The 14,939-nt window shown below is 44.9% G+C and overlaps 1 protein-coding gene across 1 annotated transcript; it reads right to left on the reverse strand.

Annotated features, from left to right (window-relative positions):
• Nucleotides 1-302: 302 nt before the first annotated feature.
• NHS (NHS actin remodeling regulator) lies at nt 303-14,933 on the reverse strand. Its single transcript, XM_019621728.2, has 5 exons — nt 13,616-14,933; nt 10,357-10,488; nt 6,168-9,119; nt 5,757-5,883; nt 303-4,187 (listed from the first exon to the last, which is right to left on the reverse strand). The coding sequence occupies exons 1-5, from the start codon at nt 13,773-13,775 to the stop codon at nt 3,563-3,565; spliced, it is 3,996 nt and encodes a 1,331-aa protein (XP_019477273.1). The 5' UTR covers nt 13,776-14,933; the 3' UTR covers nt 303-3,562.
• Between the last annotated feature and the right edge of the window lie 6 nt (nt 14,934-14,939).

Raw genomic sequence — 14,939 nt, forward strand, 5'->3', positions numbered from 1 at the left:
AGCTTTTCTTTCCACGTGCATTTTTTTAAGAACTCATGTACAGGGTTGAAAAGCTACTGACAGAATGACAGATGAAACAAAAGCTACTTCCCTTCCCCTTCACTTGCAGGCAAGCAATTTTAGAACATTTAGAGCACCTAGTCTCAGGCTCAGTCTTCTTCTCCCCAGAACCAAACTGACTTAAGTTTAAGGGAAAACAAAGATTAAATAGTTTGCAATGTTTAATGCCCTGAGACTTACTTTTGGAAATACCGTACTTCTTGTTCAATAGATTAGAGTTCACATTTCATGACAAGCAAAGGGTGATTTAATTGCAGTCACGTTTATTTGCAGTTTCTATACACACTTTCTAGGTAATCAAACTTTTCCGACACATTTTTTGAGAGGGGTTCACAATGAAACTGTCACCGTTTTTACTAAAAATAAATACAAGACTTAAAGTGTTGCACAGCTCTAAAATATACAAAGGCTTGGATTTAATGTAAACTTTGAAAACATTTTACAAAAGAAACCATCTTTGCAACAATTTAAAAAGTTCATATTTACAAATATTACAAAAATACAAAATGGATGCAAGTCCATAAACCATTGTCTTTTCTGCCAGCATGAACTGGTGCTAGTACCAAAATAGTTACACTGTAACCTTCTTAATTTTTTAAAATTCTTTAAGTCATAACCTACAGTATTTCTCTATATCTGCCACCACTGCAGCAAATGCACTCAATCACTGACCTTTGGCAAAAGCACGTATGCTTTATTTGCTACAACTATTCCATCTCCTCCATGCTGCCACAAGAAAAAAAGAAAAAGGGGGAAATGTTACTTTTCAGAACTTACAGCTGTGTGATTTCCTTAACATCAGGGCAAACAACAGAACCTAGGTTGGAATGATGCTTCACTGGTTGCCTAATGTATGTGCTGTACTCTGTTTCAAGATAAACGATGTTCCCTTCGACAGCTTGTCCTCTGGTGTTACTGTTCTCTGACCACCCTCTGTGTGAAGTACTGCCTCACAATTCAAGTTGTTTTCAGTGTCTATATATTGATAAATGGCATCTATGAAATTGCTGATTGGTAATAAAAACTGCTGTCACCAATGTCGATTCAGCTGTATTCTCTTGACAATGTTGAATGATTCTTTAAACATACGTAATGCCTTTTAGGACAAACGTTTATAAAAAAGTGCTCCGGGCAAAACTTCTATGGAAAATGACTCAAGATGACAAACTAAGTATTTTCTCCTAATATCTAAGCTTCCTCATGTCTTCCAGAAAGTGTTTTGTTATACACTAAACAATTCCATAGAACGCTCACTCATTTACTTGTGTTCCGGCTCCTTTTCTTAACTAAGCTACTAATAAAACTAGCCATTTATTTCCAAAACCTCGCTCCACCTGCCCTTATTAAAACTGTTTCAGACTTCCCAATTTTGAAGCCTTTTAGCTGATTTACTCTGATTTACACCCCTCTATGTGTGTTGACACATACCACATGCATAGTAATTCCACCTCGCATACTGCGCACAAGCAGGCGACACAGGAAGACGGTAGGATACCCTGAATTACATATTTTGTAGTGTATTGGAAATACACTTATTGGAAAACCTTATTGGAAATACCTCTGAGGATTTGTTAAACCCCTCTGACTTGCTCAAACTCTTTTAAAATCATAAGAACCTTCCTCTTCAAAACGCAATCTGCCCGCCTTTAAAACTCTTCGGCTTTACGCGTTACATGATTAAAAGCAAAAAAAAGGAAAAAAACCCATTTCACACATCCCACTTCCCTATCATTTACTTATGCTTAAAGCCAGCTTTGAGTTGATTTCTTTAGGATCTAAGTATGCTCTTTCTGCTGTCCCATTCAATCTGTCCTACTGCGTACCACCTTTCTTCTTGCACTATTTCTCTGCACTAACATCCCTTCTATTCCTCTACTCCAAAGCATGTCCTACAGCAATCGACACCAACTGCACGAATCTTGGACAAAAAGGGCCTTTTGGACCATGCCGTGAAAACAGTGGTGGCCCAAAGGAGAATCAGACCAACAACTGGTTGTATTTCATTTAAAAATTAAAAGTATAAAGCAACGTGTGGGCTGAGCTTAAAAGAACGCGTCCTTTCAGTTTTAAGACAAGAAAATTCAAGTAACTTCAAGTAATTAAGCTTTTATTTCCCTGCCTTCATATGTATCAAAGCAGTTGCTTCGATTTGTCTCCTCTCCCAGCCCGTCTCAATCCCCCACCCTGCTGCACGCTTCTGGTGAACCCAGACGAAACCCAAACGTCTGTGGCTGGCACAAGAAACCAGAGCTTTCCCCTTTGCAGTTTCGCAGTGAATATAAATAATGCATACACATACCTATTTCCCAGCTACATTTTCACAGTGTCATTTTGGTAAATATTTAGGTAGCATGAATCTCATCAGCACAAAGAGAAAGCTTCACTGAAAACTCATCGCAGATATTTACTGATAAATTGAAAGCGCTTGTTGCATGCTTATCGTTTACTTGTTTCCCTTAAGAACCAGAAACTAACCACGTTTAAAGATTATCGTTACCAGGTTATGACTGTGTTATGTGTCCCAATAGCCTAATAGGAATATGAAACTAAGTACTATTTCCTCGTGTCTATTCTTGCTGAATCAATCCCTGTTAGCACGAAGACCCGGGGCACCCTCAGATGGGACCATGTGGGGCTTTGCGTTAGGAATGACTTTGTTCTGTCAGAAGCACGCCTGTCTTTCCAACCAATGGTTGCGCTAAAACTCACAGCTGCACTTCTCAGTTAGCTTGTTGGGGCTATGCTAGAAAGACAAATGGTTACTTCAATCCGATCTCGGTCAGCTGGTAATTCGTAGCTGAAGTGGAGAATTCCTTTTGACTGCTAAATGTCTTCTTTGAGGCTTATGGCACCGAAAGTCGTTACTGATGGCCACGTGAACTTATGTTTGATATGAAAATGGTATTCACAGAATACAGTTATTACATTTGATTCCTTTTGTCTTCTATAAACAAAGCCGTTATGCAGGAAATTGTTTGCCACATGTCCACTCTTTGATAGTTCTATTTACAAATTTTTATCAAAAATATGGTATTTACATATGTTCTGTTAATTTCTTCTAAATTTTGTTTCAGCTCATTTTTGTGTAGAAAAATACCAATCCTCGAGAGCATTTGCTTTTTTATTTTTCTTCCTAGGGAAGCACTACAGTGAGGGATTTGTTTCTAGATGGGCAGCTTCTGGAAAAAAAAAACAACACAAAAAGTCACTTTGAACTCTATGGAAAGTGTATAGCCGTGAAATATACAGTGACAACAGAAATGAGTGGGATAAACCAAATGAAGTTAAAGGAAAACAGAATAGACATAGCCTATCTTTCTACTTTCAGAAAATAAGGTCATAAATAGCTACAGCTGTAGTCCTCTGTTTCCCCAGCGTCCTATGAACACAAGCACATTTAAGCATTGATATTGCCCTGCAATTATTGTTTTGACTGCTACAGCATTGGCCTCTTCTATTCACATCCTCGCTCAGCGCACATGGTGTCGGCAGTCCCTGGAGCCTACGTTGAGCTCTGAGAAGAGCGGTCATCATGCGGGCTGCCGTCTGAGTTCTCGGTCTCCCCCTCTGAGATGGCCTGCATCGGCGTGTTATACAGCCGGCAGCGCACACTGTACCTGCTGCTGCTGGCAGCTGGCGGTGCCCGTGAGCGCCCCACTCGTGAAGATGCTGACATGGGAAAGCTCTTGGAGGAGAAACCTTCTGCGTTGACCCTCGGTGAGCAGGGGGACAGTGGGGATGATGCATCGGGGCTTGTCACTGAGGGACACTCGTCCTGGCTTTGGGAAACATCCGCTGTCAGCTCTCCGGGAGACTTGGGCAGAATAGGGCTTTTCAGGATTTCTGTGGCGGACATCCTGTAGCTAGAATCAGACCGACTGCCTTTTTTAAGGAGCAGTAGTTTAAACTCCTCGTTAGATGTGTTGGACTTTTTGGCATTCCTGTATATCAGCCCAGGGGACCTCTGACTGCTCATGGGAGCACCTGCGCTGCTGGCGGGCGATGTGCTGCTGGCAGGCAGCGTGCTGCTGGTGGGAAGCTGGCTGCTAGTTCCAGAGGAAGCTCTCAGTCTGTTCCTTACAGACAGATCTCCAGAGTCCTTTCTCCCAAGAACTTTCCTTTTTGATCTGTAAAAATACAAAGAAACACTCTTTCACATGCTATCTTTGCAGAACTAGTCTGGAGTTACACGGATTCACTGTGTTTTCAAACGAACATGGTCTCTCTTAATCCCCCTGACAAACATCAGAGGCTGTCTGTGACTGACAGCACTTAAAAGCATAATAGCTCTCGTGCAAGGAGTGAGGCACTGTGGCACAGTATCTCCAAATCTTACCTGGCTCTTTTAAAACAATTCATGCACAACCTGCTCTTTATAAAGACAGTGATGCCTACAGAGTCCCAGGTTAGCCAAATAATCATCACAATCTGTTCATTATTAGAAATTTTTAATTTCAACTGTGATTGAAAATTTAAACTGAATGCAAAATAGTCTAGATTGGAAGAGATGCCTCCTCTTCATTCTTGGTATGGCAACTCACTTATAAGAACAGAGCTGGTGGGCAGCATGCAGAAACCAGCGTGGGGAGTTTTCTTTGGAGATGCGTTTGCTAGACATCTGCAGCGTCTGATGCACGGACTCAGATGTGAATGATCCAAATCATTTATTACAAGTTCTCACATCACTTATATACCTTCACAAGTTTTCTTTTTCTAGCTTTCTCATCCACCCCTACAACTTTCCCATCCACCTTTACATGTCAACAGAGCATTCTACAAAACACTCTTCAACCGTTCACACAGGTGCATATCCAATCAGAGCCGTGAGACGTTCTTTCTTCTTCTAGAGGTGACCTTGGTTCTATGCTGGTTATCTTGCTCCACAGCTTCTGCTCTGAACAGTTTTTCTTGTATTCCCACATGTGATGCAAATGTTTGTTAGACGTTTGTTAGCTGCCTGATCTTATTTGTAAAGCATCCCACACATGCCGTAACAATACTCATAATGCACACATGTGACCAGCACCTGCTACTCCTGACCCCTGCTAATATGGTTAGCACCACAAACATCATTTTATATGGTAAACAGCCATAATATGTAAACAGCCATAATATGTAAGATGTATGACCCTTACTACTTACTTTATCACTCCCCCTTTTTGGCCCTGTGAAATGAACATTTGCCCAGCAAATTCATCAGTGCCCAGGCACTGGGTTGCCAGAATGTGATGATGTTACAGAACATAGAAGCATAACGGCATGTGAAATACTGCCCATAAAATCAAACAGCAGCAAGCTCTAAGTCGGACTCAGTCCAGAAACAAAACTGGATGGCAAAGCCTGGGTGGTGAGGGACACCTTCACCATTATTTGCTTTCTCCAAAGGCCTGAGTGATTGAACTTCTAGGTGAAGTCTAGATTATGATTATTGTACCATGTGCCAACTATTACAAATCTGATCCAATCTGAGGAGAGTTAACTCATCCCCACACTTGCAAGGCCAAGCACCAGTGAGACTTCATGACATCCAGCATCAGTGCTGGCTGGGATATTTCTGCATGGTCATACCACCGCAACAGCTACGAATGGGTTCAAGACAGGGCTCAACAGTCAGATAATTATTCTGCAGTGGATGACCATGCAGCTGGGGAAAGGACGGCCGGCTTTTATGGTTCATAGTTGCAAGATCAGCTTACCTATGAATGACTGCAAACAAGTCCTCAGTAGTACGAGGTTTGTTGGGAGACACAAAAACGTCCTCAGCTTCAGCCTGAGAGTCTTCACTCAGTGGGGACATGATGGAGTCGTCGCTTGGAGAAGACTCTGAGATAAGTACAGAAACCACGGTTAGAGTCAGACCACTGCTGTATTTTGAAAGAGCACTGCTAGTGCAAGGCATAAGCTCGATGTGTAAACAAGTGGCCAATGCTGGCCATACAGACTTCACCCTCTAATCTCTGAGTGATTGCTGTGCTGTCAGCCCAGGAGGGCTAACTGAGGCATGCCATGCTGTGTGACACCTCCAGGGCCCCAGTCCTTCATCCTGATGTCAGCAACAACCCCCAACGCAGAACGAACTGCAGCACAGAAAAGAGGACCCAACTCACCTTTCAGCGATGGCTCTTCTGTTCCACCTGCTGTCTCGTCTGCCCTGCTGGTACCAGAGGCACTTCTGGTAGGAATACCTGATGTGACGTTCTCCTGCTTGCAACTGGCTTCACTGAGCAAGTTTACTGCTGCCGTCTCTGATTCGTAGCTGATATTCCCAGGCACGTGGTGGCTTAAATCGAGTTGGTGCTTAAGCTGATCACTGACATCTGCTCCCTCTGCCTGAGCGGGGCCGTCACCCGCCATGCTGAGCTCCAGCTGCTGCCCACTGCCACAGAGCTCAGGCTGGACCTGCGCATGCTCGAGGTGGCTCTCCGGTTCTGCTCCCCTGTTTGCATTCTCTGCTTCATGATCACCTGTGAGGAGAGCTGAGCCTTTCTGAAATCCTTCTGTAGAAACTGCAGAAGTCTGATTTAGAGCACAGTCTGGCAAATGCTCAGTGGCTGGCGTTACTTGGTCCTTCACAGTTTTCATTTCAACCAGAGCCACACTTGCTGAAGGTACAATTTCCTGCTCACAATTACTCTGTCCACTGAAAGAGGAGCTTTTTTCTAAAGATGGCTTCCCAGGGCCCGTTTCTGCTGAGGAGGAGTCAATATACGACACGATGGACTCCTCAGTGGAGTACTGCCGTGATACTGGCTTCTTGGCTAGGAATGGCCTCATTTTCCCTGGCGAAACATCAGCAGCAACCAGTGTGGGCTCTTGGATGCAGAGCAGGTCGGGGATACTGCCCTTCTGCTTCGCTTCTTCAGGCCTGTTGATGGCCCTGAGGTGCACGGACTTGAGGACGGAGGGCGTGATGGCAAGGGCAGAGGGATGGCTGGGGCTGAGGGCTTCCCCCACTGCGCTCTGCTTGCTGGGATTGAAGGCGTGCAGCTGGTGCCGGTGAGCAAACGGTTTATTCAAGACGCTGTGAAGAGCACTTAGGTCGAGATGGGTCGGAGGTATAATTGGGAGTTCGAGGTCTTTGCTTGCAGACATGGTGCCCTCCTTAGAGAGTGGCTGTTGGAGTGAGGACTTTCTCTCAGGTACTTTTGGTTTCCTCTTGCTGCCCCCTGGGGACAGCGGTCCAGAGAAGAAAGCGGTCGGGAAGGAAGAGGTCGGTGTCTCTGACTGGCTGGAGTACCCACTGGAGGGCGAGGCCAGCCCCGCCAGCTTCTCTGGGGATGCCAGTTTGAACTCGCTGTCAACGGAAGGCAGGGATGGGGTGGTGGCCCGCGACCCCGACTGGGATGTCTGGGACTCCGAGCTTTCTGGTGACTTGATGCACTCTATGACTGTAGTACCCGTAGCAGTGCTCGAATTAGACAAAGACCTGTAAGGATCACCAGATTTCAAGTCGTTCAGGAGCCAGAGGTCTGCATAGTGAGGTTGTTCAGCACCTTCATCTTTGAAGGACGGCATGTCAGCCGTATCGAACTGAGCGTCCTTCATGCCGCCATCGCTCTGGCTCACCCAGGGCAGCTCAGGTTTGGGTGGCAGACTAGAGGCCTCTCCTCTGGAAGGTGTGTTGGAAAACTCAAGTGGCAGCTTCATTTCCCTGGTAGTGTGCGACGTGTGCTGCCCACCGCTAATCTTTGGTTCTTTCTTCTCGGGAAGATCCATGCTGCCCTCAGATTTCCTTAAAGATGAGCTGCGTTTTGGTGGAGCTGGCTTTGCCTTTGGTTTCTTCAGAGAGATGCCCTGCCGTCCCTGCCTCCTGTGACTGATGCATTCCTGCCAGGTGCAGTCGGCCAGGCTGGAGGTCATACTTGCCATCTGGCCGCTCTCGGAGCCTGCAGCTGCATAGTTGCAAATATAGCTCTTGTTGCCCTTGAGACCGCAGTCAAAGTGCATGGAGGTATAGTATCCTTCAGTATCCACGGAGAAGTGTGAGCTAGTGTCTGCCTTGTCAGAGGGGCTCTTCTCTAGGAAGCTGTCATATGTGCCCATGCTTGTGAAGCTTGGGCATCCCAGGCTGTCAGCCTTGGTGCGCTCAGGGCTGAAGTCCTGGCGACAGGACGCATCGTGGTGGTGGTGCAGATAGTTCCACTCACTGTCACTCGTGTTGCTGTTGTTGGGGTCATCGAGTAGATCTGCCACAGTGGAGGTGAAGGAGCTCGCCCTGTGGCCTCTGACCTTGTCCACGTGGTCACCATACTGCTCTGTGATGAAGACACTTGAGTCCTCGTTGGCGTTGGGAGCGGTGTTGAGGGACAGCTCAGAGTCACAGTGTGAAGAGCCAGTCAGCGGTGGAGAGGCGGCAGGAGGAATGGTTTCGGATGTCTGAGAGGGACATGTGGAGCTGCTCCCACTCCAGTTGCCACTGGAGGACTGGTGATCATCCTTCTGATCCATGTGGCTGCTAAGCAGAACTCCTGCTGTGGAGATGGAGTGAATGGGGCTCCCAAAAGTGTCTGAGTTGGATGAAATCTCACAGCTTCCTGAATCTGCCATCCTTGACAGTCGCGACCTCCCTCTCTCACCGATGCTGTGTTCAGGGCTGTGCAGGTGCTGAGGACAAGTTAAACCCAGGGGCTGATGCTCTTGTGAACCCTGTTTGCTCAGGACCTCCTTCCCTTTTTTCGGATGCCTCTCCTGGCTGTCTAGGAAGCACTCCGCTTCATACGCTGAACTCTTGGTGGTAGCAGCTGAGTCGCCCTCGCTGGCTCTTGCTCCCTCACGAGGGAGGCTCCGTGAGCGGATGCGGTTGCTGACAGCAGCAGCGAAGACGGCATCCCCGTTGTCTGCCAGCACCAAAATGTTGCCAGCAGAGTGTGAGAGGGAGGCGACCACACTCTGCCCCCTCTGTGCGCGGATGCGGCGCCGGGAGGGAGCGGCGATAAGGATTTCTTCTGTCTGGCACTCTGAATCCCTGGTCCCTGACCGTTGGCTGCTGGCAGTGGAGAAGTCCGGGTTGGCATGCACAATCACATTGCGCTCCCTTGCCACCGGCGACTCATCCGAATCTAGGGTACACATAAAGCTGGGTGAGAGACCACTTCGTACGTCCTGACATGAGACGACCCACAAAGCAACCCAAGAAGCATATCTGCATTTAATCTTGCTGAGTGTTGTACCAAACCTAACTCAGCTATAACATGTATATAAGGTAGACCTCATCCCAATGAGGTGGGAAATTCTCCCAGTCCCGCAATGTGATATCAGTTCTCCTATTTCTGCAATGTGATCTCACGTAGAGCTGATCTTGCTGTGGTAAATATTAAGATGAATATTAACTTCTTGTTTTTTGACACTGTAGTGCAAGTAGCTGCAGGCAGTTTTCAGGAGTAGCTGCCTGACAAAGCACTCCATAAACTTCTAAAAATAATTCCATTTTAACTACATATCTTTTCAGAATTTCCATTATCTGCTTCTTTCCCACCAAGAATATTTGCACAGTAACAGGATCTTTGTTTCATAGGTTCTCTGGTTGCTTATTCCCTATGATAAACACATTCTTTATGCTTCCGATTAAATTTCACAGTGAGCGACCGACCAAGGTATCAGAGCCACCTTCAGGTGCAGGTGAACATTAAGTAATAATGATCCTGTTCATTTATTTTTGGGTTAAGATCAATTTTACACTTGATTTGCCCTCAACAGAGTTGCTCCTAATTCACCTGGAAAAAAAAGGTGAGGTAAGCTACTTGATTTCAAATATTCTTGGTAATAAAGAATGCAGGGAAAGAATTGAGGACAAGCGTGACAAAGAAAAGGAACTTTTAGCAAAGCTTTTAGTGGGGGTATCAGCAGCTGTCTCTAATGCCGATATCCAACTGATATCTGAGTGAGCTGTGGCAGCTCATCACTTTGCTGAGCAACATCTGTCATTTCTTTACCCTAAGATCCCCTCAGACAAGAAAAAACTTTCACTTAATCTAGTTACTTTTTATGCACGCAACTATGGGTTTATAACAAAAATTAAATGGAAAAAAAAACAACAACTGATTAACATTTACACAATAAGAGTTGAACATGTACATCTATATTACTCGGTAAGGCCCCCAGTATTTCAAGGCCATATGGAGTAATATAGCATTGCTGACCGCAGTAAATCAAAAAACAAAACACACCATTTCCAAACTCCACAACCAGTTACGCTTTCAGGGTTTTGCTTCTTTGGAATGCCCGCTACCACTCGATAACCCTGCAATTTAAGTTGGTTAGAAAGCTATCTATGGAAGAGTTGTATTTATACTACACCTATTTCTTGTTGCACTCTTCTGGGGATGCCAGAGATGGTTTTCCTCCTCCTCAACTTTCGTCTCCGCTGTAGTACAGATTGTGAGTGAACAAGAGAGCAGCGTATACTAGCCTCTCTGTCAAAACCAACTCCTGCAACCCATAAATAGGTCTCATTAGCCTTTAGAAATAGTAAACAAAATTTCATGGCTGGAACACAGTGGAAGTATGTGAGCTTGGATTAAGCCTGTGAATAAACATAAGGGAGCCCTTATGTAGCTCTTATGTAAATTATATTACAGTGTATCACAGTTTTACATTTAATTCCAGCTCCCTCTCAGCAGCCTGGTCTGCCAGAAGTAACAGAAGGAGTGAAGGAAAAAAAAAAAGAAGAAAAGAAAATCAGAAAGAAAAGTAGATTTGAGAGCTCTTGGTAGCCGGACATCTTTCTTATAACTATTTATCCATCTGTCATAGGGACAATAGTGGTAACTTGTCAGAAAGGAGTTAATCTATCTAACTAAAGCCTGATTTACTTTAAGCAACTAACCATAAGAAAACCATTTAGATTATAATGTCATATTGTAGTAGCTGAGCGCTTCTTAGGAGACTGATATGCCAAAGGGGCTAACATTTTGGAAGGGAAGAAGACAGCTAAAAGAGGGCCAACTCCACGTACAAGTTTAGAAAACACTCTTTTCTTTTTTCCACATGGCCGATAATAAAAGAAATGGGGAGCAGATACTGCTGTGCACCAGTATGTGGTCTGACTTTCCCAAGTGCTCTGCACTCAGCAGGGCATCTGGGAGTCTGCTCAAGGAATCAGCTCACACATTCAAGGTCCTAAATGTGGATTTAGGAGCCTAGGTTCACATGCACATCTATTTATAACCATGGTCACACAGAACAGGCAAGAATTCCTCATTTGCTTTATGTTTCCATGGCATTACCACAGAAAAGTCTCTTTCACTTTGCTCTTTACACTGTGGTCAATGTAAAGTTAAAAGGAGGCTCGCCGAAAGGCCTGCACCCGCCTGTACTGGCTCTTTGCATAGCTGTATGCTCCTCCTCTCTGAAGTTGATGTGGGATGGGAAAGAAAAAGTGTGCCAGGTCCATAAAAACTCTAACATCGGGATCACTGGTAAAGTGGTTTGTAATCTTAGGAAAAACAAATGAACTGAAGAAAACAAATTAAAAAAAAAAATAATCAGATAAAAACCATTTTAATAGCGTATAATTATATAAAACATAATTATACATAGACGTACACATACATATTACACTACATAACAATGTAAAATGTTAAAAAGTAACTTTCTTGTAAAAGTTCTTCTTGAAATCTACTACAGTGAAATAGAGGCTTCAGACAGATGTCCTGTAACCACCAATGCCCCTGAAATAAGGAGAGGAAGAACTTTCTTTAATATGGAAGGAAAGTGCTGTAAACTCCAACAACAGTCATTTTTTAAAAAGTGAACATTTCTTGGGGTTGGGAGAAGCTTAAAGAACAAAACAGAGAAATGAAAGCAAACTCTTTGAAATGAAAATCAATCAGAACCATTGCTGGGCTTCCAGCAATTGTGAGTTAGCTGAACATGCTCTGTGTGCCAGATGCACAGGTCATCTCCAAGAGGAAAGTGAAAGAGGGTATATCCTCCCCGTGACGCATACAAATTATTCCCATTAGTGCTAATGAGAATGATACACATAAACATCCAGAAGATTACATACCATTCTTGATCTGTAAAACTGATCGGGAAATTTGGTTCCAATGTATGGCAGGTGGAGTCTAGGCAAAAATTTCTATTACTGGAAAAGTTAACATTGGTCCCATTGGTCTACTGCTGTATTTCTCCTATGCACTGCATTGTGTGACATTAGTGATGTTGAAAAGTCTTCATACTGAGGATCCTATGTGCTACATATGAGGGGCGTCACTCTAATGCATTGTGGAAACGTGCCACACCGCTTACTTCCTCCTTCAGGGATGTCCATTGGGAGTGCCCAGCCTACACCACGCGGCCCATTCAGGCTGCTCTGCTGGCGGGTGGTCTGACCCCACGCTGTCCCCACAGCTTCCCGCTGTGGCTCCTGGCTGCCACCTCCCCGGGCAGCAGAGCTCATGGACACCTTTACTGCCCAGGGCAGAGGGGGACCAGGAGTGCATCGCCGTCACTGAGAGGAATCACCTGGCACATGGCGGAGCAGGAGGGATGCCGCCTTAAGGCTGTACAGCAAGCAGCCAGACCCAAAGCCCCAAGCTTCCCGGCTGGGACTGGGGCCATGCAGTCCTCCTGCCACCGTAGGTGACTGGGCAGCCTGTCCTGCAGGAAGGCTGGGCACTACGGACAGACACAAGCGGGAGCAATGTGATGTGACTTTCCTGCCATCCCCCAGCTTCTGGAAAAACACTATGAAATATCAGTATGCTGTCTGAGGTTAGCTGTAAGTTCCCTGCTTTTCTTCCTGACTGCTTATTTTAAAGTCTGTAAGTGGGGAAAAGTTAGCCCACTTTATGCTCAAAGCTTGGTGCAAAATATAATTGAGGAAAATTCATATAAACCTTGTTTTTACCATAGCCCTCTGGAAGGAGAGAAAGAGAAAGAGAGAAAAAGAAAAACAACCTGATTTTTGATTCTGGAAACAAGTCGTCTATCACATTTAGTCAATGATAAAGCTGATCCTTACATAAACAGATTCTACTTTAAATAAATCTAGTAAAATGCATCCAAATGTTACATAAATAAAAGAAAATGCCATTACTATACCTTCAGCATAGCTGCATGTAAAGAGATCTCAGAGTGACGGTTTACACGCTACACAGTCATGACTTGCATGTTTAAAGCACTGCAAATAGTAGCCTACATTCTCTAGTTTCTCTTCTCCTGCTACACATGACAATCATATGATTACTTTCTGTGGCTTTCTGCATTATTTCAGTCCGCCACATTCAAAAAGCTATTTGAGGTCTTTGTGAATACAGGCTGCAGGTTATATACACAACAAAAGTACATTGTTTATGCAGGGAACCAGTGTTACACTGTACAGCATGACTCACAAAGTATGGGCCAAATTAATCCTAGATGCAGCTTCAGTAACTTCAGCAGACACGCATGAAGGATGAATTTAGCCCACTATCCTCCAGCAGCTGACCCTCAGGCTAGGGTCTTTGCCCACAGACTGTAAAATTCAGTGACTTCAAACAAATTAAACAGAATAAGTACTTGACCTCCCTCAAACCATGCAATAAATACAAAAAGAAATAGAAGAGATTTGTACCAGTGACATTGATGGGGATAATGCAAGAAGAAATCACTTGGGCATCTTGTTTCATTTTCTCCTCTGGAGTTGGGAGAGGTAGTGCTTTACTCCAATTGGTTTGTTTATCCAGTGTAGAAGGGATATTATGTATTGGATTTTTCGGCCTCTGCCCTAACATGACATCTGTATCTTCGTCCTCTGGTGGATGGGACTGCAAATGAATACATTCAAAATCAGTGTCTACCACTCAGGCACGCGAGGCTACTGTTGAAACAAAGCAGGCACACAGATCAGCAATCAGTTACAGGCTGCAATGGCAAGCTGCTCTCAGCAAGTCACAGAAGGCTGAAATCACACACCGTTCTCAGAAGACAGATACCTCGTGCATCCTTTTGAACACACTGCTCTGCTGGCTGCCCGTGAGGACCGGCCCCTTGTACACATTTGTTTGAGGACAGGCAGTGGAAGGTCTAATGCCTTAAAAAAGAGCCCTCCGTGCTCCAGGAAATCATTTGCATTTCATTTTTACAAACTATGGACACGAGCAGAAAACAAGTTACAGAAATCCAGTGGAAAGTGGCAGGTGCTAGCAGTGCCAGGGTCAGGAGGACACTGGCCAAAGGAGATGGGCTGCCACCAGAAGAAATTCAAAGTGTTGTTTAGAAATCATGCACATTTTTACAGCATGTTAAGAGAAGCACTAGATAGAGAAGTAAGGTAACAGAGAGAAAAGTAAACTGTGTGAAAGCAACACAGATGCTTTGTTCTCTTTATGAAGCAATAACAAGTCCCCCAGCAGCACCCTGACTTGCAGCTGTAGTGCTGCCTATAACAGACAGATTAATCACATTGTTATGTGGCACTAGCTACAAACCCCTATTTTGGATTTTCTTTGTAAAAATAATAATAGTAAAAAAATACGTTGTTTTGGAGGAATACTTGGGAGAAACACTCACCTTTTTCTGCCCAATTCCCCCCTTCCTCCATGAGAACACTTCCAGGAGCTAACAACTCTTCCCTCAGCCTGGGAAATGACTCTGCCTCTTCATTCCGCATGAAGAGCAAAGCCTCCTCAGCTGCCCTTCTCCTGAATCCCCAGCTGCTGCCTACCCAGCTTCTCCCTTATCACTTCTGTTTATGCTTCACTCTCCAGTTTGTGGTGATTTTTGATGAAGACAAAACACTGCACTCCCCATCATGGCAAGGTCTGGCATGACACTGCCTTTGTAATGCTGCCATCCTTCCCTGGCTCCACATACATCCCAGGGAACGAGCTGCCTCTGGCTCCAGGCAGCAGCCCCAAAAACGTTCCAGACCCTAAGGTGGGGGTCCGGGGGGACCA

The sequence above is a fragment of the Meleagris gallopavo genome, chromosome 1, assembly GCF_000146605.3.
Source record: "Meleagris gallopavo isolate NT-WF06-2002-E0010 breed Aviagen turkey brand Nicholas breeding stock chromosome 1, Turkey_5.1, whole genome shotgun sequence".
Classification (NCBI taxonomy): Eukaryota; Metazoa; Chordata; class Aves; order Galliformes; family Phasianidae; genus Meleagris; species Meleagris gallopavo.